This window comes from Poecilia reticulata, chromosome 2 (genome assembly GCF_904066995.2).
Source record: "Poecilia reticulata chromosome 2, P_reticulata-male-v2, whole genome shotgun sequence".
NCBI lineage: Eukaryota > Metazoa > Chordata > Actinopteri > Cyprinodontiformes > Poeciliidae > Poecilia > Poecilia reticulata.
This window is the reverse complement of record NC_088831.1, coordinates 5,220,790-5,245,840: the sequence shown is the minus strand read 5'-3', so window position 1 is coordinate 5,245,840 and position 25,051 is coordinate 5,220,790. Positions and strand designations below refer to the sequence as shown.

The following is a 25,051-nucleotide window of genomic DNA, read 5'->3' as shown; positions in this document are numbered from 1 at the left end:
ACAGTGGGTTTTTGAGGAAACAACCACAATTCTCTCATGACTCAGGTGTTTTGGTTTTCATCTGTGTTTGTATTTTGATTATTTCCTTGTCTCGCCTTTCCAGTTATTTCCTTTATATTTAGTTTCTTTCTTTGTTCTTAGTATTCTTCATGGTTTTTTGAGTGTTCAACCTTTTCCACTTGGTTACAATATACTTTCTCCTCAGCTTTCTTCATGTTAGCTTTCTTCCTTCAGTCTGTCTCTCTACTATTGTTCCATGCCCTAGTCTCCTTGTGTGAACTTTAGTAAGACAGCTTACTGTTTGTTTTTGTTTTTGTCATTTGTCATTGTTAGCATGCAGTGGTCACAGAAATACCTCCTGACAAAAGTTTTATGTTTGGTGTCAAAATTGTAAAAACGATCAAGAATATTTTTGTTTCTTAATACAGTCGGCCATCATAAGAGGTTTGTTTTGCAAGCATATAAAAAAAACATAGAGATGACACTTTCAAACAGAACTTGGCACTTCAATTTTTAAAACCGTTTGAACTTTTTGGCACAACACAACAATGGTGGAAGCTTCATGATTTTTAAATAATTTTTTATTTTTACTTTTTTTGGCCGGGGGTGAATGAAATCCTTCAAAACAGCCAATCAGCTCTGACCCAAAACCTTCAAGTGTCTTCTAGAAAGCTGTAGAAGAATGGAAAATTCAGTTTTCTACATTAGTGTACGAACTGGCTAACATGATACAATGAACAAACTTCTCCAAAAAAGGAAAAAAAAAATAAAAAATCTGCACAAGAGATTATAGATTTGGGAACATTTTAGGAATGCATATAATAAGGAATGTATATAAACTGAGGAAGAACGATTGCTGAAATGTGAATGAAAAGGCGTATCAGCTAAGTCTAAGTTTAATGATGTCCAGACATCTGCAACCACGTTAAGCTACTTATTCCCTTTTTTTTTTTTTTTTACAGTTTCAGTTCTTGTTCAATTGCATAGGATGTGTCACGTTAAAGGATTCACAATCTATTTTTTTCTCATCTTAAAATTGAATTTCAGTAATGCTATGTATGCTTTTTCGATCCATTTTGCCTAATAAGATCCCTGTTACTCTGTTATGGCTTTTGGTTTCGGTTTGACAGCTAAAGATTATTAGTTGCTTCCCTCTCTCTTTATATCTCTCTCACTCTCTCTCCTCTTACAGGCGTAAGCGCATGCGCACTGGGCAGCGCACTGGTCAGTGTGAGAAGCAGCTGTTCGGGGCTGGTGAAATTCCAACATGGCAGTGGCTGTGGTCAGTGTTTCCTGCGTTAACTTGGGATGGTTTCAGCTCGAGCGCAGCCCGGCTTAACCTCGACACCCGACAGAAACCCCTCCTCGGGATCGATGAGACCTCAACTCACCCCTGCGTGAGGGGTCAACCTGTCGCTGAATAAGAAAAAAATATTTATAAAAAAGGAGGAAAACACACAGGTAAGGGAGGACGGTCCGGCTGGGCATCCGCTGCGGCTGCAATTAGAACAGCCAAGCGAGCGCGCGCGTCTATAGAAAAGCTGGAAGCGGCGTGCGCACGCGGCTTAATTCGGAATAATGCACACGCGATTAGCTATTTAAGAAGTTTCCACTAGCCTCAGGTGCGCTAAATGTTTATATTTGTTTTTTTTCTTCTATTTTTTATTTTTTTTTATTTTCAGTTTTTACTGGTTCACCTGCGCCGCGGCTAAATTAGAGGACAGACACGTCTAGACTCACTGGCCGTATTATCTGTGCGTGTGTGTCGGCTGCGCAGCTCTGTTCCACTGGGGTAAAAGACGTAGAAAATAAACCCAAGTTGTGGTTTGGCTACACAGTGGATAGAGCAGCGTCCAGGAGGACTGCAGCTGCTGCGGCGCAGTCACAACAAGTTGCCCCGTTCTCCTCGCATCCAGCCTGGACATTTTGAGGGGCGTCATGGGGAGATTTAACTCCAACCTGCGCCGCACCAGTTGATTTATTTTTTCCTCCTCCGCTTTGCTTCGCCGCTACCTGTCACCCCGGGTTCCGCTTTCTAATAATTTGCATGTAGGTTCGAGTTGTAAAGGCCCACCTCGCACATCACATACTGCTGCAGCTAAAAACAGTAATAAAATGCAGGGGGTTTTTTTGGGAAAAAAAAAAAATTCTGTAATATACTTTGTTGCTTTGTCTTGAAATTTATTCAAGTTGTCTCCTTTTTTTACAGCACGACATGATCAGCAGCAGCAGCGTCTATGGTAAGTGATCATTTACCTTTTCACTTGTGTATAAAAAAAATATAATTAAAAACAAAAGTGCGACTTTGCTGGAAAAAAATAGTTCATTTTCACTCATACTAGATGACTTAAAAATGCATTGTGGTCAAATATGTGTTGTTCATACCAACTTGGAATTAATAATCAGTGACTACACTACGTGTGGTACAGTTTGCTGTAATCCAATTAGATTTTTATAAAGCAACAAAATCTCTCTCAGGAAATTGGAAATTTTTTTAAAGAAATCGTCAGACCTGGATCTAAAGAGGGATATTTTTCTTCTTTTGTGTTATTAAGTCATCCACATTTCCACTAGCAGGTGGGAAAGAGGCCTTGGCTGCTGCAAAGAATTTAAATATAATTTGTTTTATTTCACTAAACCTTTGCTCACTTATCACTTCAAACATCCTCACGCGAACGAACAAAGACTCAGTAGTAACATTTACGAACAAAATTGCCGCTGCAGAAATCTTTAAAATTCTAAACGGCAGGTATTTTGTGTGTGCGTTTAAAAAGAGACGCTGCTTGGTGCACACTCCATCCGTCCACAGCGCCCCGCTGATATGCGAGACGGCTGTACTTTTTTGGTTTGCAGCGGCTATTAGCCGAGACTTGACCTCTCACCTTTGATCTCACTTTCTCCTCCCGCACAAACATATTTATTCGCTTCTTGACACGAGCTCTCACCTGCTGCTGCGCTCCAGTTTGCATGTTGCAGCCAACACAGCAGCACTTTTTCCCCGCATTGTACGGTCACCCTCCTGCTTTTTATCAAACGCTGAAAAGGTGCCGCATAAAATTATTTTTATTTTTATTTGTATTTTTTCCTCCTTTTGAACGTAAACTGTAGCATGATCTTCCGGGTTTGAGAGAGCAACAGGTTAATGGTTAAGGATTAAAACTGCAGCTGCAGCTCTGACTTGTGGACATTTACTGGGAAGAATTTGGCGGAGTGACGCAGAATTTTAAAAGAGTGAATATTTATTTTATTTTTTTAAAGTCCTTTTAATGAGAAGGTGACTGCACCTTCTGTGCACTACAGGTCAGCTGGCTAAAATCACATTAAGCTTACTTAGAAGGGAGAAAAGCTTGGCTCTGATATGTCAGAGAAAGATGAGTGTAAGCTAAAAGCATGGAAGTGGGAGTATCATGCTGTGGGGCTAAAAGTGACGGTGTATCTTTATTTTTGTTTCGTATTAGAACTAGATTTAGAACGATATGTACTTAAAGTTTTATGATATTTTGTGGTATTGCGATAATAAGTGACCGTAGGAACTATTTTATTTCTTTTTTAGGTAACTATATGAGTCTAACTGCATGAAGCAGCATTTATAGTCCTATTAAAACAAATGCTGCTCTTCAACAACACACTCTTTTGTAATGCGCCTCTTTAGGACACCAGTCACATAAAAAAGACTGATTCGTATCCCTAAACTGCATGCAGTAACTGAATTTAATCATATTCTCAAATTTATTAATACTTTCATTGAACAAATGGCGGAAATATTAAAGCTCACAATTACGACTTTGCAGACATTTGTTGTTTTTTAAAAAAAAAAATCATTAATTGGAGTTTATCAGGACAACGATAAATTGAAATTCATTTATGATGATAAATGATAAATGATACAATAAATGTCCACCACCTAATTTGAGGATGTCAATTTATTAAATATCTTTGACTAGTTGCTGTCTTGAAAGGGAAAGCGGTCAGACGGTGTCCCAGATTTATTTATTTTTTTCTAAATTACTGGCCGACACTGTTTTTATTTGACATTACGAGACTCACCTAGTGTGATAGAAGTGGTAGAGCGAGTTTGTTGTTTTTTTTTACATGAATAATCCGGTTTGAGTTTGTTCTTTTAACTCTGACCTTCCGTAGCTTCAGATCTTACATCTGCTGTGTGCGAGTGCAGCAGTGACAGTAGCAATAATCCCCCTCATTATACACATAACGTATTGCTTCACATCTCTGGCGGACCTCCAGTACAGTTAATAGGGACAGAGGGGATAATAGGGAGTGAGGAAAAAGTGCTGCCTTTATTTATCTAAATGTGGACCCTCAAACGAACACAGAGAGAGAGAAAGGGAGAGAGAGGGTGCCTCGGCGTCTCCCAGAGGGGCCGTATAAATAAATTATCCTGACACTTTCTATCACTCCGTAATGTTTACCGTTAAAAAGCCGTTTCACCGTCCCGGAGCCATCGGCTCGCGATGTGTCGCCGGCCCCCCGCGGGACTTGATTCGGTCGTGGGGAAATATTGTGTTTTATTTTATTTTTTTCCACACACACACGCACGCACACCCCCACGCACACACACATACACGCAGATGGAAGGAAAGCCTCGGCCGTGTCCGTATCAGCATCCTGACAAAGGGGCCCCTTCAAACGAGATCCAGGCAGGGTTGTCATCTTTTAGCAAATATGTTAAGTGTTATCTTTTGTGCTCTCGGCTTGCCGAGCCGAGCGCGGACCCCCATGGGAGCCCGGAGCATGCAAATAGAACAAATCCCTCTCGGAGCTGTCTGTCTGTTTCACTCTCCTCCATCTCCCTCCTCGCTGCCCCCATCTTTTCTTTTTTTTTTCTTTTCCTCCTCTGTCCATGTTTGCTCGACAGTGCGTCAGCCTGTCTTGTCTCCTCGCTGTTTCTCTCTTTGTCCACTTATTTCCCCCTCTCTCCATCCCAGAAGACAGAGCCTGGGCTTTGTGTCAGCTAACTGTAGCGAGGCTTGCCGTTAGCCCCCCCCCCACCTCCTCTCGCCTCCCTCTCCTCACCGATCTAAGTTCTCCTTCCCAGAGATGGCAAGCAGCTGTCGGTAACACCGCTGCCTTCGCTTCTCACTTCGTAGCTGAGCGAACGCCAATTCCTAAAAATCCTTGACACCATGGTCCTCTCTGCTTCCCTCTCACTGTATTTTATGTAGTTTCCTGTTTGTCATGACAGTCTCTCTTTTTCTTTTTTTTGTTTTCTCCCTTATTTTTAAACCATTTCCACACACTCCTCTGATTTCAATTCATTACTCTTTCACCTCTCTCTCTCTCTCTCTCTCTCTCTCTCTCTCTCTCTCTCTCTCTCTCTCTCTCTCTCTCTCTCTCTCTCTCTCTCTCTCTCTCTCTCTCTCTCTTTCTCTCTCTCTCTCTCTCTCTCTCTCTCTCTCTCTCTCTCTCTCTCTCTCTCTCTCTCTCTCTCTCTCTCTCTCTCTTTTAGTGCTGACAGGTCAAAATCTGATGGCTGTACTTAAGCTCAGGGTATCTGCACCAGTCTGAGTCCGGGATAAAATAATGCTGTCGGCTTACCTCAGAGCTACGTGTGACCTCTGGCGATTGGTGCCACCACAACGCTTTAAAACTTGAGAAATCGGGTCGTTTTTTTTTTTTTTCTTTTTTCTTTTTTTGCAGAATTCCGTCTAAGTTGTACAAAAAACATTAAGGTCAGTTTCCGTAATTCCCATTGAGCGATCTAAGATCACCAGATTCCCCACATTGTCCCTCCATCTCACCCAAATTTATTCCCGTGTTAATTTCCAGCATTATCTGCCTCCCTTTGAACTCCCGATTCCTTCCGGAAGGTTTTGAAGTTCCCCCTGTTTTATGCAACGTGTAAATTTCGTAGGGTTTTAATCAAATCAAAGCGCCGGATAATATTTTATATATTTCTTTTTCTCCCTCCTACCTTCTTTTGCGAAAAGCTGCCCTTTTTTTTTTTCCTGAATTTTAAACAGACCCCGGCTCACCTCCCTTTTACTCTTCAGCAGCAATCTTCACCACCCATGGCCTGGATTCTCTGGTAGATATTAAAACATTCGGCTGGTGAAAGTGTTAAATATGCTAAGGACTTAATAAAAAAGGCAAAAAGAAAAACGGAATATTTCACGCCATTAGTCCTCAATAGACATGGCAGCAAAGCGCTTTATCCTTTACATTGTGACTTCAAATGAGAAGGTGCCGTTTCTAATTAGGTTATTGTCATGCAAGTCTTAAGTTAAATTGTGCATTGATATGCGTAGAAGCTCGCCAGTGATTTGGCCCGGCGACGGAAGAGGCCGTCGAGAGTCTCTCTTCCTTTTTTTTTTTTTTCTTTTTAAAGGAAGACCCACAGGAAAAGACAGAAAGCGAGAAAAGAGATGAGTGTAATCTCTGCTGCTCTTCTTAGCGGCTCTGGAAGATCTGATGAACACCAAGCTTCGGAGAGATGGTGCCCCCCCAACTCGCATCCTGATTAGCGGATGACACAATAAAGCTGGTCACTCTTTTTTTTTCAGCTTTGGTACTGCTAAAGTATTTCTTTTTTTGTTGATGAACGTTGTTTTTTTTACTGTGAATTTACTGGATTGAGCCTGAATTGCTGCTTCCGGTCGGCCAGTTGTTGTGGCGTTCTCCAAAAAAAAATTTTGTTTTGAAATCAGTTTGTTATCCGGCAGTAGACTTCTTGATTCTATGTTTTCTGCACATTAGAATCAATTTCTCTTTCCGACATTATGAGCAAACTGTTTTTCACCCTCCACTTCTGAGCCACATTTAGAGTGCAAAGTCAACTTTTTTTTCTATGTATTTGCAACTAGATTTTTCTCAAGTCAAAGGTCATTTGAAGCATTGTCAGTTTTATTGAATTTTCTGACCGCAACATCAAACAATCTTTAAATTTGACTTGTTTAACTACTTTAAAACTTTTTTCTTTTTTTTTTTATAAAACCTAACTTCCGTCTCTTATTTGTGCACATCTCACTCTTCACAACCAAAGAAATTCTCAGTATAACATTGTGTAAAAATACCTTAATATTAGGCAAAAAAGAAAGAAAGAAAGAAACAGAACATCTGAAACTATCTAAACTACTTTAGAATAATCCATTGTTATTCTAATAACACTACCTATGATATTTTAATGCTAAGCAATAGTATAAAATGCTGGTAATCTTTTCCTAGAGTTCGGCTTGATGCTGCCTCTACCATCTGCTTTTAACTTCACCACCTTCACTGTCCTTTTTTTTAACACGTGAAAAAATTAAAAATGTTGCTGAGTTTGTTCGCTGTCTTTCCACCTGATGGCCCTCAGAAACAAGTTGGGTGAGGGGCGCTGTTGCATTGCACTGCGGTCCATGTAGTTGGAGAAAAAAAAAATCCAGTAATCGCTGCTCTTTCTGACTCACTGAAAGAAATCAACCACACCGGTCAAAATTTGACAGTTCTGAACCCAAAACTTTTTCAAATCTTAGTTTACTTTAACACCATAACCCAATCTACATGTCACAATAAGCGATAAATCAATTAATTGCATGATAATTAATTTCATGGTTAATTCCTAACAATCGTCAGAGATATTATTGGAAAGTTGCCATTTTGAGAAACGCTGCAAATGTTTGACCCCAGTATACTATTCAGTTAGTTTGCACTACCTGTCACCTGTGCCTCTTTTCTCTGTCAAAGCTGAATGATCATTGTTTTTCAAAATACAATTTTGGTCACAGATTCTTCGTAATCCATTTTAATGGTTGTTTCCTTTTATTTTGGATATTTAAAATGCTTCTGGTTGCAGTGTTAAATGTTCCTTAGAGATTGAATCTTTGAGTAGGTGTACTTGTATTTCATTGTTATTATAATTACCAGTTGGGAAAAAAATGGTTTCAAATTGACGATATTAAAATTTCTGGCACAATTTATCATCCAGACAAATTTGTTATTGTTTCAGGCCTACATGTAGGCTCCGAAATGACGATGCTTTGTGTTTTAATTCTAGGCTACAACAAAACAATAAAGCTGTCATTTTTTTTTACATTTTGCCTCCCCAAAAAATTAGAAACATGTAACTATTTTTGAAAAAGGAGAAAAACAGCTCGGAAAAAAAAAATCCCATTTCTAATGGTTTATAATACTGGAGCCACTCCTTTTGGGAAAGGAAGGTGTTTGTATTCATACATGTGATTATGTTGTTGTTGTGTGTGTGTGTGTGTGTGTGTGTGTGTGTGTGTGTGTGTGTGTGTGTGTGTGTGTGTGTGTGTGCGTGCGTGCGTGCGTGCGTGCGTGCGTGTGTGTGTGTGTGTGCGCGTTGGGCAAGATTCCCCACAGGAAGCAGGCGAGAGCATTAGGATGTTTCTTGTATGGCTCCGCTGGCAGGACGGACACATGTGGTACATAGCTAATGATAGCACGCAGCGCATAATGAGATCCTACTCTCCGTCTGTCTCCACTACCTGGCATCATGCATTAACCATACCAGAGGAAGAGGAGGCACGCATGGTATTGACTTTTGAGTGGGTGTCTGCTTGTCCATTGCTGGGTTTTGTTTAGCACTCGGAGGTCAGCATGGCTGCAAGCTCCGCACATTTATAACAAGTTATTTATTTATTTATTTCGGTGGTGTTTTCTGGTTTTGTTTATGCATTTTATTTCCTGCCTTTTCTCTCTTTCTCTCCTCATCCACACCTCCTGAGCTCTGTTAAATGGTTGTAAATTGATTTTGGATGCGATGCAATGTGTACACTTAACAAGCCAAATGGGTTCAGTTTGCGGGTTAGTTTGTGTGGTTGGAAGATTATGCTATTAATGTATTCCTCGCACTGTAATCCACAATATGTTGTGTGAAGGAGGGGAAGGCGCTGGCAGCGCTCCATCTTCTTACCCAGTAACATATATTTATCCTCTTCACTACACAATCCTCTAGGCTGCTCAAATCCCCCAGGGGGTCCCAATGACATGCCTACTAATGTGTGCTTTGGAAACCGAGTGCTATTGTATCCCCTAAATCTCACAAAGCACTGTATGATTTGCCCATTGTCGCTAAATCGCTTTGCTTGTGCCAAGTACTTGCATCTCACAGAGGCTTAATGCTTTGAGGGTTTCAGGGACAGTTTCGAGTTCCTCTTTTGTTGCTTTCGGGGAAAAGTGCCAAGACTGCTGCGCTGAATATTGTTTTGAGTACTGAGGGGAGGAGGGCCACTGCCAAGCGACGGCATTGAGCCTCGTGAATAGGCCATTCATATTTAGGAGAATCACCCAGATGCCATATTGTTGGCTCAACAACGCTAAATATTCTCCAACAAGGATTGGATTGTAACAGGTTTCTGAATTGTGAAATTGTGGAAAAAGGATGGATGGGCGATGGGGGAGGAACTGAGAGGAACTCTGTCAGAAAAAGGAAAACGGAGAGCTTTTTTTGTGTGCAGTTGTGTTTTAGTAGTGGGAGAAAGCTTTTTGTGCAATAAATTTGTGTAAGTGGTAGGGGTAGTCCAGTATGAGATTCTCACGGTGTGATTACATTGATTAAACATATAGTACAAACAGGAAATTTAAAACAAAAATGACTGAATTATGTCATCAGAAACATTTATTTTGATCCTGGTACATAGACGGAAGCAACAAGTGGGAGAAAACAGATTTTTCTGACACTTAAGTGTATTTTCAACTGCAGGAATGAGAGGGAATGAATTATTTTAGCCATTGTGAAGCTTTTACTTTATAAAACGTTTTGAATCTCTGATACCACATATCTGCCCACGCCGAAGAAAAGGTAGGAGCGTTGTCAAAGTAATCAATTTCTCAATATAATCAATACTAGAGAAATTAATTATTCATTTGTGTCAAAATCAATGCAAACTGACCCATTCACATTTACCCAAATTGTTGCACTTCTGCAAACAGGAGGAATGTAATAGCAATCAGCCTTTCCCTTCACCTAATCAAAGCTAAGAGCTGCTGAACTTTTTAAACTCAGTTGGCTCCAATAAAAGAAAGAAAAGTCAATTTCCCTCCTTAGCTGGCAAACAGCGTGCTTTGGTTGGACTTTTTCTGTGAGGCAGATGGACTGGAAATGCTGAAGGATACATCCTGCTAACTATGCTAATGCTACAAGCTAATGCATTGACACTCATGTTTGAGAGCAGCTTAAGAAGGTAAAGTTCCTGTAACTGTAGCACTGAAGTAGTGAACCTCCCAGTCGGTAAGCTAACGCTATCTGGTTTAGCATTAGCTTCACGGGTAGCCCAAACTGTCAGTTTGAGGTCCCTCGTCAAGATGCGCTTCCCAGTTCTGAATCCTGCAACGTTTCGTTCTACTGTGGTACGAGTACATCAACAATTTCAAACATTGATCTTTGAAATGGCAATTTTGTGTGAAGATAAAAAAACAATTATAACAAAATAAAATAACTGCAGAACTGAATCAAATGTACACATGTCCTTAAAGTATATTAACATCTATATTAACTTTTTTGGATGGATGGATATTAACTTTCTGTGATTCAGTTCTTACAGTTACTTTGTATAAGAAATCAGAGAAAGTGAGTCCAGTTTCAATATTTAGTCGTAATATTGAGCTGTTAAAGACTTTATTCACGTGAAACAACAGAATTGAGGGCGTGCCGCCAACCTTTGTGGCCTTTGAGGTAAACAGAGGTACCGGCGACATTTCACACCCAAGTCGGCAACCTTGGACAATATAAAGTGTACAGTGTTTTCTTCAGGCCCTAAAATAGCCACAATATTGTCCCCGAACCGTTGCAGTGATCTTAGCAAAATGTCAGCATGCACCGGGTATTAATCACGGCTAGATCTGCGCCTGAGAGGCTGATCAAATTTATTGTTTGGCTGCACGGGACAGTAATGGGTGTTTAATTACTCAATAAAAGCCCTTTTATAGATTCCCAGGCCTCCTGTGTGTTGAGCAAATGGTATTGATCTGTCTCCGGGCTGCAACACGATAGGCTGTGAAGGAGAATTAGAGCCGCTAGCCTGCTAGCTCCCTCATTCATTAGTTGCATTAGCCAGAGGGTGGTTAATACGCAGCATCGCCGTTAATACTGATGTCTGCCTTGTGCCTCAACGTGCTCTCTCTCTCTCTCCAGCTCATTTAGGGAAATCTAGATCAGATCAGATGAGTGATAACGTCTGGAAAGAGAGTAAATAATTTCCTGGAGTCATTTTCTTTTAAACTGAGCCGTCAGGAGAGGTTTGTCACTTCAGTAACTACAGTGTAATCCACGGGACTAAATGCGACAATGCCCTTTAGCTGAGCTGTGAGCTGTATTAGTCGGGCTGCCTTCTAGTCCGCATGTTTAATCCCATCGCTTCCCCTCCCTCTAATCTATAATCTGACTGCTCCTTCTCCTCCTCTCTCCTCATAAGCCTAATTTCGGATCTCTGTCCTCCGGCTCAACTTTCAGTCTCAACTCTCATAAGAGCGATAACGACAGGTGGTGATGTTGTGTTTCCCTTCGCTTTCTCTCATCTGTGTGTTTGCTAAAATGCAGGTCTGCGTGGTTGAGCCTGTCACTGAAAGCAATAAAACAATTAATCACGCAATAAATTCAAATGAGCACGATCATTTCCATATCCACAACCATCGTCAAAGAGACGCTGCCCTTAAACATCGTTGAAAAGCCGCCATTTTGAGAAACGGTATGATGTAGTTGGTCGGCGCTGCCACTTGTGCCTGTTTGCCCTGTTGAAGCTATTATTTTTTAAATACAGTTTTGGTTACAGAGGCTTAAAAATCCTTATTTTAATTATCATTGTCTTGTTTTATTTTGGATATTTAAAATTTTTTCCGGTTCCAGTGATAAATATTCTTTAGAAATACATTTTTTTGTGTCTTTGAGTGGGTGTATTTGCATTAATACGCCATTATTATCATATCAGTTGAAAATGGCAATATTACCGTTTATTGACAGGCTTAGGCATGGTGCTCACTTTCTGTTTTTTAGTTGTTGTTTTTTTTGCATAACTGCATCTGCCTTGCATCCATTGTTCTTTTATGTTCAGAGCATCTCTCTTCCTCTGTGAACCAGCCCCACTTTTCTTGATGCATGCTGAAACCACTGCAACATCTCCCTTGATGTGCCTATATCAAATGAACATGGCCTATTACAGACGTGGCGGAGTCAGTTGGGTGGCTTTGTGGACCAAAAAAAAAAAAAAAAAAAGGGCCCCACCAGGGACCATGAAAGAGACATTGTCCGACACAGACCATACAGTCGCTTTGTAGATAAATGGATTTTCATGCTTCTCAAGCGGGACAGTAACATGAGTGAAAACTGTGGAGAATGTGGGATTATTCTCTCTGTTCGCTCGTATACACGGACAACCAGAGCTTCAAGAGTGTGTGGTCTCCTTTTTTGTCTCGGAGCAAGTTTTTTTTGTTTTGCGCTGGCTGTTAAAAATCACACGCTGTTAACGCAGCAAACATGCATCACGAAACATCAGCTGCATGGCACACATCGGTTTTCTGATTTCTATGGGGAGCTTGTATTTCTTGAGTGTCATTGTGTAGGAAGCAAAAGTAAATAAAGCAAACAGGACGATAGATGACAGTGATGAATTTAGCGAACAGTTTAATTAAATCTGAGAAAGTATGACATAATATCAAAGAATATATACATCTAACACCCACTGCTTTAATTTCCAAATGAAAACCAAGAAGTAATTAGCAAGTCAGAGCCCGGATAATTAGTTTGTTAAACTAAAATGGGCTAGTTTAGATTTGTTTTCAAGTTCATTTTACTTTAGAATACTTTAATTAGGGTGTTTGATGGTTACATAAAGTGACGTCACTCTTCCCTACAACAATATTTGGCTCTGATGAATCGAATATTTACCTTATTATAGAACAATTAAAATGATTACGTCATTTTTACAATGCAAATATGTATTTTTCCTATTTTTCTTTTATCAACAGTAGCTGCTCAGCAATGGCAACAGGATACCTGTGACATTAACAATGTGGAAACATTGAGTGAATTAATACAACTATGGTCTAAGAGATGAAATTCTGGGATTCTGTGAATAATTCACATTGGAAGCAGTAAAAAGTTGTGAAACGAGATAAAGTTGCTTAATTTTTAAGAACCTTTTGAGAAACCAATGTGAATTGTTCAAGAAGTGGTCATTAACTTTTTCTGTTGTTGTCAGCTGTAATGTTGCAAAGGTCACTGTATTCATCCAAAATATTTTTTTTTACAGTAGAGCGTAATTGTTTTACATAAAATATTTATTGGACTATAATACTTATTAAGAAAACAGTAAAATTATGAAATTTAGATCAAATAACTACAGTTTGATCTTAACTTTGTCCAGGTTAATTTACTATATGCTCATGTATCAATTCTGTGAATATACGGTAGATGTATTTAAAACAAGAAGTAAAAGTGGTTGGTTTAGAAAATAGCTTTATTAAGTAAATTAAGCTGGCTTTGATGAACCAAAACATTCTAATAATAATCTTCTTTTGCTTTGATGCTGACGGGAATGAAACAGAAGATGATAAATTATATTCTGACTATTTTTATTTTCAATAGGAGTTCTGGACAAGGCAAAAATAAAATATTTATTTATTTTAAGAAAACAGGTGGTAACATAATCACCAATCAAACAATAACAGCAAAAACATGAACCAGACTTGATTCAGTTGTTGAATCAGGAACGCTGACATCAGCACTGCTGTCTGCCATGGAAACCATGTCAGCTTCTTTTAGATCTACCGCAATAATCTCAACCATGTGCCTGTGAGGAAAGTAGGACAGTTTTTGCACAAACACATAATCAGGAACCTCATTTTTTTGTTTTGTTTTTTACTACGTTTTTTGAGAAAGCAGTTAAAGGACAAATTAAAATTTTTCTTGGGATTGATATATACATAACAACTATAGAAAAACCCAAAATATTAGAGAGGATAAATTAAGAATCTTTTGAACCAAACAACCAAGAATAAAATTTCTATAAATTATCAGACTACACTCTGCTGATTAATTAAAAAGTAAAGTAAATTAAACATAAACCTCTTCTGCAGAGTTCTTATTGTTATAAGTTGCTTATTGCAAACAACCAAGACTTGAAACAATATTCGTATCTTTTGAACTTTTTTTACATTGCCATGTCACAACCACAAACTCCAATGTATTTAACAAGATTTTAAATGGTAAACCAACAAAAATGACACACGGATCACATTTTTTCACTAGTCAGATATTGAAAAGTCTTTAATCCAGGGAAAGCCACTATTTCAAAGTTACTTAATTAGAAAATTGGGTGTAATTTCATCTTGGCATGAATCCAGCTTCTGTGTGAAGGCCTCAGAGGTTTGTGAAAGAACATCAGTAGAACAAACAACATCATGAAGACCAGCGGACACAGCAGTCAGGTCTGGGATGACGCTGTGGAGAACTAAAACAGGGTGAGCTTGTAAAGCAGCATCTCAAGAAAAACGGAGTTACTACTTTTGCAGGAGAGCATTAATCAGAAAAGCAGCAAAGAGGCTCAAGGTAACTCTGTTGACAGGACAATCAAAAATCTGAAGAGTAGAGAATAACCCAACAGATGCAGCCACATCTACAATAAAAAGGATCAGATCAAAGCACATTTCTACATTAGAATGCTCCAGTCAAAGTCAAGAGCTGAATCCAATCGGAAATCTGTGGCATCACATGAAATTTGGTGGTCAAAGACACACTCCATCTAATGTCACTGTTTTGGAGTTGTTTTCCAAAGAAGGAGGAGGAGAAAATGTCTCAGTTTATATGTCAAAAGCTGACAAAGACTTGAATCTGTAACAGGGAGATTTACAATTTTTATGAAAGAAAAACATCCATCCATCCATCCATTTTCTTTACACCCATGTCCCTTTGTGGGGTTGGGAGGGGTGCTGTTGCCTATCTCCAGCTAACGTTCCGGGCGAGAGGCTGGGTACACCCTGGACAGGTCGCCAGTCTGTCGCAGGGCATGAAAGAAAAACATCTAAAGAATTTTTTGGGGAAAATGGTTTTCAAAAAATGTAAGAGTCATGCAATTTTTTTCTCATTTGTCCCATAAAATTCCAATAAATTACATTGAACATTGTTGTTGTAGATTGCAAACTGTACAAAAGCTCAGTGAGTACAGTATTAGTCATAATTTTGTGGCTTTAGATGTGCTACTTTAATCAATATTTCTGTTTGTCAATGTGGACCTTTCTGGGTACGGAATCCTTTTGCATGTACAAAAACTAACTAAATGATCCTGAACGACGTTAGCCAGACTGCAGAAAGAATTAACCTCAGTCTTATCCCAAGCATATCTAGAAACACGCAAGCTGACCCACACAGAGCTACACATTACAAACCCTGTCCACATCGTGTTGCCTGTGGGGCGCGAACGAGAAGCGATGTCTACTCGATGCAGAGCCAGTGATCTAGGTAATCTGCTTGTGCTGTGGGACAGGTCTATTGGTCCACAAATCAATTGGCTTCATGTCCGTACCATTAGGCTAACATGGTGCTGCTGAGGCGCTGAGAGCAGTAAGCAGCCTGTTTAATTCCCCTGGACACAGGCCAGGTGGACACTCCTCCGGCTTCCTCCTGATCCCTTTGCTTTGCTTTCCTCTTTCCACCCCTCATTCTATCATCCTCTTACACTCCTTCCTCCTCTCCACTTCAGTCAATGCGGTTATTCTCAGTGGACGAGTGCTTACAGGAATATTGCTTGGAGGGATTGTGTGAGTGTATGTGCGTGTAAAGAGGAAAGATTTTGGCCAATGAACCCTTGTTGTGCTCTGTCCTCCAGTACTGTGTCTATACTGAGTAAGTGATCCCTTGGGATGCAGAACACACATCCAGCATCCCTCCCTATCTCTCCTTCTGTGTCTCCATCTCCCTATCACTGTATGTGTTTGTCCGAGTCTTTGTTTCTCTCCGTATATCTGCTTGGCATTCTGTCTCTGTCTATATTTCTCTTCTCTTTATACATTTCCTACCCATTGTGTTTTTCTTTCTAGCTCCAGACAGGGAAGGGAAAACAAGTAAAGTAACGCAAAAGGGGGCTCCATCAAACACAAACACACTCATGACTGGAAAAGGCTAATTTAGGTTTGGGCTACAAGAAGTTTAAGCTGCCCAGCTACACCGAATAAAATAACGTCTTTGTCCTGTTGTCTGCTGATGGTTTCCCCTCTATGACGAGGACTAATGACTTGGCTTGTTCAACGTCAGCTGGCCAATTTAAGCTCTTCCCTAGTTTGCTGTGCTTTCTATTTGCAGCTGATCTGCAACAATGTGCTTGAATGAGTGTGTTGTTTTACACAGACGTATAAGGCAGGATTGGATTTGTTGGTCATATTTGCTGTGAAGTCACGGATTGACCAATGAGATGGCTTTGATGGGACTAACAACCTGATGTGCACCATGTCAAGATAATATGTAATTATGGTACTTTTGCTGAAACCTACAAAGTTGACTTTGATTATAATGAACCCACATTTTTCTAGACCAGAACAGAATATAAACGAGCGAAGCAGGTTTGCCCTCGCTGGTTCGCCAGTTCTTGGAACCTTCACAAGAAGAACCTTAGACATGAAATCTCATAAAAACACAGCTGGTTGAATAGTGTGTTCATGTTGCTGGTTGTCATCAACTCCTAAAGTTGATTTGCTTGTTCACTGTTAACCTCCACCTTTAAATAATTTAGATATGTGCTTTGTGGCTCATCATGATCAAATAAGTTGGTTATATTTGTTTGTTTACTGTTCAGCAACACCTGGAGTACTAATAACTTAAAAACGGTAGCGTACTAATTCATCAATGTTTTCTTTTTAGTCACTTCTCTGCTTGTCCTAACAAATGCTAAGTTTCCTTAGTATTACATATGTGTTTCAAAATAGTGGATATATAACATAATTGAAACAGGAAGGATCGACAAATTATTTTAGCAGCAGTTGGAATATTTGTTTTTTAGTAACTGCAGCTCATGTTGTTCATTGTTGCTTTTAAGTATTTGTATGAATTTCTTGCACAGTTATTAACCTCACCCCTGTGCATAATCGGTTAGTCTAGCCCTAACAATACAGGCTGGCCCGAGCGTCGGCATCATCTGAAGTTCTGTTGGCCAGCAAAGTCCAACAAATTACAGCATCAAAAGTTGCATTGAGGCTCCAGCTTTGCCATAACGTTTTCCAGTTGCTAGGAGACGCTGCAACCCTTGGACACATCTGGTCAGCTGTTAACACAAGTTGTTGACAACAGTCGGGGCATCTGCAGCAGCTAGATATTGTTTACAAAATGAAACTGTTTATACACTGAATGTCAATCCATTTTCTGCCGCTGAATGCATGTCGGTAGTTAGGGATGGCGCGTAAAAGCCAAGTAAATATGAGGTTTTTTAGAAGAAATAATTGCAATTGGTGCAAGTTTATTTTTTTGTGTAGCAGAAAAAAGATTAGAACTTTTCAGAATATAAATCTCTCAGCTCGAGTTTCTGTCAGTTCTTAGTTCTTCAGCCTTGACTCATCTTCCCTCTGGGACCTCTGCTGTGGAACGACATTCATTTCCGATCAGGCCAGCTCGTCGCTCGTTTTCTTGCATCCTAACTCATCTCTTTAATAAGTACATTTTTTTCCCCTCTACCTTACTACCCAATCATATTCTGATCTTTTTTCCAGTGTACAGTTTGCCCATTAGGAGTCAGAGTTCAGTCAGAGAATCAGTACAGAAAAATGCCTTACAGACGGTACCAGTCAATTTAAAAAAACACACTACAATGCACAACATTTGGCTGCACACATCCACACTGTTACCAGGGTCTTGGGACCTAAGGGAGAATGCAAAGTAGTATTAAAATCAGATTTTCTGTTGCTTCTGTGTTGAGAAGTGCTTCTCTCCTTAAGGGATGTGTTGCTGCTATGGTTTATAATGGGTCTGGCTCGGCTGCTACCCTTTACCCTATTGACACACAAAGCTGTTGTTTTAGTAAGGAATATGTTTTAGAAACTTGAATAAATGTGAGGATTAAACTTTTAAAAACTATAATATGGTCTGAAGTTATAAAAGAAAAAGTAAAATATAATGGATGAGATTGCGCTGCTATAAGATTCAGATGTGATTACTACTACTCTGGTTTCTATTCAATTCAGTTAAAAATGCTGATCTGTCAAAATATATGAAAAGCTCTGAATTCTGAAGTTAATTATCAATTGTGAAAAAAAAAAAGTTCTGCCACCATCAAAATTATATAACATTTCAGTGCCTCTAATAAAAGTTTCTTTACAATTTTGACGAAATATTTTCAATGAATTCTAGTCACTTTGTCACAGAAAGGCTGGGCAAGAGTATAAGAATTTTGTTTATTTTATTTTGTGGCGATAATGACATAGTTTACTAACCCACATCCACCGTTGGTTACGTCAAAGCAGCAAATAAATATAGATATTTTTAATTTAATTTAATGCAGTTGTAGGGGTGACATTGCACTACTTCAGTTAGCTGGTGTCCTGAAGGAGCTTTTCATTAAGTTAGTGTTTTTATGTGATTTATTGTTTTTGAGGGCAGCGTATGTGTTTGACTGTATATATCAACACATATTATGACGAATCCTCGGATGTGTTTAAATTTTACTTCATTGTGTAGTTTTGTTGTGTTGCTAAGAGATGCAGACACCACTGAGGAGCAAATCCTGTGTTTTCAATTTACATCTGTGCCTTTAGATCTGAATTTTCCAAATCTAATAAAATGACTCCTTTTTTTTTTGCTTGCAGAAATCTGCTGCTACTATTGCTCATTTACCCCTTTGCTCGTGTGATACCTTTGAAATTTTAGTTTGTCCAGTTTCTTTCTTATTTGCTTTACATTATCTGTTATATTCCTGATTTCAAAGTTTCAAGTCAAATTAGCCTTGTTCTTTTGTATCGGATCAGTTGATAGTAAACCTCAGATATCTGTATTAATATCAGAAGTGAAAAAAATGGATTGGTGTATCCTTACTTTAAAGGAAATCATAGAATACTATTAGGCTGGTTGATGTTGACAAAAGTTACAACACCAGTTATTTGAAACATTTAATTAAGTTTGGAACAACAGTCTTTATAGAACTTGAAAGACAGTGAATTGCTTTGAAAGATGGACATTTTTGCTAATGTCTTCTTGGTTTTGTTCTTGAACTATGGTCCACTTCGAAACCTACAAGTCACATAGGACAAAATCTATATGATTTTTAATGTCTTTCCTGATGCTAGCTGTGAGGGGGGATCGTCCAGCAGAGGGTTTGCACCTGTGCAATGGGTTTGCAGTCTGGACATGGAGGGAGCCCATCTAGCTCCAGCTGGGAAGTGAGTGCTGCGCGAGGACTCAACCATCTGGGAGAGCTTTGGGACTGGGAAGGGCCGCTTGGCTGGTTGGGGCCGCTAAAAATTATACGTTTTCACCAGTCTCCATAGGTTTCCTATAACAGATCAGTCACTTTTCAAACTCCTAAAGTGGATTTTCAAATTATCATAAACTACTAAAATCAGCAGTTTTTTTAAACTTTCGGTACTGTTTTAGTCTCTTTCATCGTAAAAATAAACGTTATAGATAATAATTTAGCAGAGATGTTCAATTTAATATGGTTGCTTGTAGTATTTAACCAAATACTCCCTCCCTGAGAGCCTCATCTCAGCCCATGCATAGTCACATTAGCTCTGCTGTTTTCATTAGCCACATTGTGACAAGTCATTCCCAAGAGTTTGACTTCATCCACGGTGGTCGAGCCCACGGCAGGACTGAGAGCTTTTATTTACCGGAGGGAAACTCTGTGCGTTTCTTCCATTTCCTCGCCGTCGCCTCCGCCCATAAAAACCGGTGGGGTGGAGGGGGACGATAAACCGAGAACCATGCGTATGCACCCCGCCGCCTCATTCCCCCCATCCCTGAATGTGATTACAGCTTGTGATCGATACAGAATGACATGATGCTGCTGGATGTCACCTAAAGTAAGAGGGTGTGTGTGCATGTGTGTGTGGATGCCCCAGAAACGGAGAGGGCAGTGCATTCGAGCCCATATGTTAGTGTGTGTCGCTCCATATGCTGGTGTGTGTGTGCGTGCTCACACTGTCCACCTCCCGGTGTGTGTACGTGCGCGCATGTTAAACCTAGATCCAGCGTGGTAATGTGAGATCAGACGTAGCCTGTTACATCTGCTGTCAGCCAACTCGCTCTAACTCTGTTAAGGACGTTATTGATTGCTCATTATTACCCCGTTCCCTGAAAGATGAGCGTCCCCTATGATCGCATTAAATCTCTCCCTCGTCCAATTCTCCCGAGACGCCTTCTGCTCATTGGTGCCCATCAAATTTCTCCTCTGAGATCTGATATCAAGAAGCAGCCTGAAGTTCTTTATTGTCTTTTCGCTCCGTTTGATTTTTGATTTTTTTTTTTCTAAATAACCGTCTGTTTCCTTTTTTGTCGTCGTTTTAAAGAGCTACGGCTTAGCTAATTGACGTCTTTTGGTCTGCGTAATGGAAATCAACCACGTTACAAATTATTTGTTTCGCAGTCGCGGCAAAAATCCGCCCGAGGTTTTCATGTTAACTTTGTGATCCTTGTTAAATGCCTTGATTGCAAACAAAGAGGAGCTGACAAGAAAGTCGTCACGTTCTGCCATGTTTCATCAGCTGCGAAAGGAACGCCTGGACGTCTAAACTTGGCTCCCTCTTGTGTCGTTTTCGCTGACGATAAGCAGTCGTTGAAGGTGTCAGGCGTCCCCACCCCACCACCCCCTCACCTCCCTCCGCTCCCTAAAGTTTGGGACGGCTGAAACCCAGCCCTCAGCGAGAGGCCATCTCATCCGTCCCCCCCATGAATAATGCAGAGCTATTGACTGTGTCAGTCGAGCGGGAGGAGACGCGGCCGGCAGCCAGCTTTGTATTCTGCCGCCGAAGCTGACTGGATGCCCTCACTTTGAGACAAACTGCCGGCAGTCTGCTCGGACTCCTGCAGACAGGACCCGAATCTGCTGGTACGAGATGAGGGCCGTCGTCTGTGTGGAGGTAAAACCAGGCGTCGTCTTCCAAGGCAGAAGAGTCTGTAAATATGTTTCCAGTCCTCAAATATGAAATAGATGTTCATCAGTCTGCACCGTGTGTACGTGTATGCGTGTGTGTGTGTGCGTGTGTGTGTGTGTGTGAGTGAGTTCTCCAGCAGGCTGCTGCAGAGAGCTCTAGTGAGAATCTCCTGGCCCCTCGACATGACCAGTTCAGTCTCAATGCCACCGATCGATCGGTTGTATTGATCCGCTGTTTGACTGTTTAGACAACCTGTGTGAATTCCAACATATTGCAAAGCCACAGTGGATTTAAAGATGCATGTGCAGACTCCACTGGCTCATGTCCGCATACGATGCACTATTTTGGTTTTAAAAGTGTCATGCCCTCATAGTAGTCAAGCTGCTTTCCTCCTTGAACCTGCTGCTGCACACTGCTGGTCAGCAGGCTGAAGAAAGAGGATCAGAAAATGTTTCTGATCTGGATGCTGATATGTCATTTCCTGGATGACAGTAGTATATTTTTCTAACCGCCATGGTTAATGTGATACTGATGGAAGAGACAGAAAAGAAATTGCGAGTGGTATGTCTATCAAATGCAAAATAACTTCAAACTAATCTTCAATCTTTAAGATCATTAGGCCGTAATTTTAACAGTCATCTTGTTGTATTATTGCAGTAGTATTAAAAGTATTAGAATAATATCATACTGTAAAATTAGATTATTTTTACTGAAAGTTTTGATGCCACAAATATCTCACACTGATTGATCACACTGTAGCAAATCTCACATAACATGCATTCAGTTCCTTTAAAAATAAGAGAGAAAAAAAGTGTAATTTATAGAAAACATCCAACAGATTAAATGCTAATTATGCATAAAAATATTTGGTGGCAGCCATAGCAAGTGGCATTCATCCTTCTCTGGCCAATAATCAATCGTAAATAAGAGCAACACAAAACTAATTGATTAGGCAGTGTTATATACCCCTGAGTAAAAACACAATGCATGAACGTATAATATGATCTGTTAACTTATCACACCTTTTACAATAATCTGTAACATTTATTTTATTTTTATCCACAGTTTTAAGCAATAACAGGAAGTAAACATCTGCTAAACATATTCATATTTTTTATTAAACATTGATCAGTGTTTTGTGGTGTATTTCTTATCTTCAATGCCTGTAAGTTCTAAACTCTTATTCTTTGGGAACTAGTGGATATAATAACATATATTGTTCTTATATCTACTACTACACAATATGTTGTGTAGCCTAAGAAAGCCTGTAACTCAAGTCAAGTTTATTTGTATCACACATTTCAACAACAAGGCAGTCCTAAGTGATACATGATAAAGGCCTAAGATAGTAACTAATTATATTGGGAATAGAAATCAACAAACATTACATTTTGTCAAACACCATCATCAAAATCCTTAAGAGTTATCATTATCAAGCTAAGCTCAGCCACTTTCTTACTTGATAACTGTTTGGAAGTATTACTGTTTGCTGAGTCATCAATGTAGTGGCGGCATCATGCTGTGTGGAAGCCACTTACTTAGGAGCTAAAACTGATTTAAATCATGACTTAAGCAGCCGATTGCAGGCTAGTTAATTTAGCAGATATACTCAAATTAAGCAGCTAATATCTGATAGTTTCAGCAGCAGTACGAATAACTTCTTTAATATTTTAAATAAAAGCAGTTAGACTAAGTTTTACATTTAAGTTTGATATTTTTATGTTTGTCTGATGTTTTTATTTCAGGTCTAATTAATTATGCTCAATTATAGCATTTAAAAGCTCAGTGCTTAACTGCTGTGTTTTTTTAAATTTTTTTATTTGAGAACTAAAGAGGGAGCTAATTTCTCCAGTTTTCACGGGTCAAATCTGAAACTGTGTCACACGTTGCGTTGTCGGTATCCCTTGTCAGAAGTGTGCTTTATTTGATACTTGAAACACGCATGTGCATGAGGGATCCTGCAAGTTCACAGGCTGGGGGTGGAGGTTATCCCTGCAGGCCCTCCTCGGTAATTCACACACTACGCCCGCACAAACACGCACACAGACGTGCAGCCTCGCACGTGCACCGCTCGGCCGGGGCGTTAATCTCCTCCAACTGCTGCGGATCTCTAATCTGCCTTCCTTGCCAGGTGTTTAATTGGCTGCGAAATCCATCTTAATGAGTTTAAGCAGTGTTTTATATATATATATATATATTCAATTTTAGCTTGTGTGACCAAAGTAAAGTTGGATTTTTCCTGCTTTTACTGGAGCTTAAAAACCCGTGTAAATATGAGCAGAGCAGTGAGAATTTGACAGGTCTAAAGAGTCAGAGCGCTGACTGGGCTGTCGTCCAGTCTGCTGGGGTTGCTGCGCTGTTTTAATGTGTCCAATTTGACCTTTGTCTTGACAAATTCGAAGGAACAAACATGAGAAATCAATCTGAATTTATCTCTGATGTATTTCTATAGAGTTATCAACCCAAAACAAGTGATGGGAGAATGGATAAAAGAAAGGGGAAGAAATAACAAATGGATGCAGGAAGTACAGAGGAAAGGATGGAAGGTGGGATTGAGGGAATGAAAAAGTAAAAATAGGGAAGGTATAAAAGAGATTGATGAAGGAACAACGTGGGAAGGAAAGCAAGAAAAGAAGGGACAAATAAAGTAGGGAAGAAAAAGAATGACCAGAATGATTGCAGTTTTCTGACCAATCACTGATCTTTAAAAAGCCTGACCTGCTGATTCTGATTTTGGCTGATACTGAGTTTTTTTATGTTTCTGAATATATAATTAGAAAGTGGCTGAATTGGCAACGGTGGGACGACTATTGTTAACTGCGAACGTGTAGACACGACCTGGTGGGCGGAGGATGGGTTGATGCCTTTTAGAGAGGCAGATAAGATTGGTGGTTAAGGTCAGATTCCCATTCAAGTATCAGCTAATCAGCTATGTCCCAAAATTAAAAAAATCTGGGCCAATTTATTGCCACACCACTATCGGAAAGACAGATAAACAGAGGGATGCAGCTCACCGTTAGACACCAGAGAAACCGCTTTTACATACAAACATTTCAATATATTCCCAGCTTACCCAGACCTGGGAAACACACAAGAAAAAAAAATTCCAGACTTTTCCAGACTGTGTAGGAACCCCGTGTCGGCGTGTTTGCGCGTGTACGTGTGTACATGTGCCTGTGTGTTCCATCTCACATCTTGGTTTGCACAAACACACACAAATAAGCCCACTGCAGACAGACATAAATGAATCCACAGATGGTGGCTCTCAGGCAGTCACTCCTGGACTGTCTGTCTACGTGCCAGCGATGATAACGCACACACACACACGCACACGCACACACTCACGCTTGCAGATGCCTGGCGGCCACAAACACAGTGATGCATCATTGAGCATCGGCTGGTTTTTCTCTAACTGCTGAGGGGAAATCAGTGTGGTGTTAAGTAACCGTTCATGTGGAGCCGAGACCACACACAAACAAACATGGCACCTACACTTCTAAAAATACATCCGCCTCCCTTTAGAGTAGCGTTATATACAGGCTGCGGAAAGTATTTACACCCTCGCAGATTACTTCTGCTTTTGCTTTTTTTTTTTGTCATGCTTGAATGGTTCAGATCATCAAACACCACTTGAAATCATATCTAAATAAACTGAGTATCAAATATTTTAATGTATTAAGGTGAAAAAAATCTATCCAACTCAATCTAGTTCTGTGTGAATAAGTTGTCAACCACGTTTTTGGGAAAAGCCAGATTCAAAATTATTTTTGATTCAAGCAAGAAGTTTGATTCCTGGTAGTAAATAAGATAGGCTTCTGTCAAAGGTTAGTAAAACAATACAAAAGAAAGATTGTCTGGAAAATAATTTTTAATCATGTTGTTTAAAAAGTCATGTCAAAAATCATTACTACCCTCCTCCATAGCCAGTGGAAAAATGTTTACTGGCATCACAGCAGTGAAACTCTTCTTATAACAAATGGCCAGGTTCTTTTATGTTTTTGCATGATGATTTATGCTGATGATA

General features: G+C 39.8%; 1 protein-coding gene across 2 annotated transcripts in view; it reads left to right on the top strand.

Annotated features, from left to right (window-relative positions):
- Positions 1-243: 243 nt before the first annotated feature.
- Positions 244-25,051, top strand: part of LOC103474257 (fidgetin-like) — a 45,538-nt gene continuing 20,730 nt past the window's right edge. The window contains exons 1-2 of one of the 2 annotated variants that reach the window (XM_017303742.2): positions 244-1,461; positions 2,210-2,240. In XM_017303742.2, coding sequence (XP_017159231.1) covers positions 2,216-2,240 — 25 coding nt within the window. In that variant the 5' untranslated portion in view covers positions 244-1,461; positions 2,210-2,215. The other variant, XM_081615672.1, reaches the window with a different exon arrangement.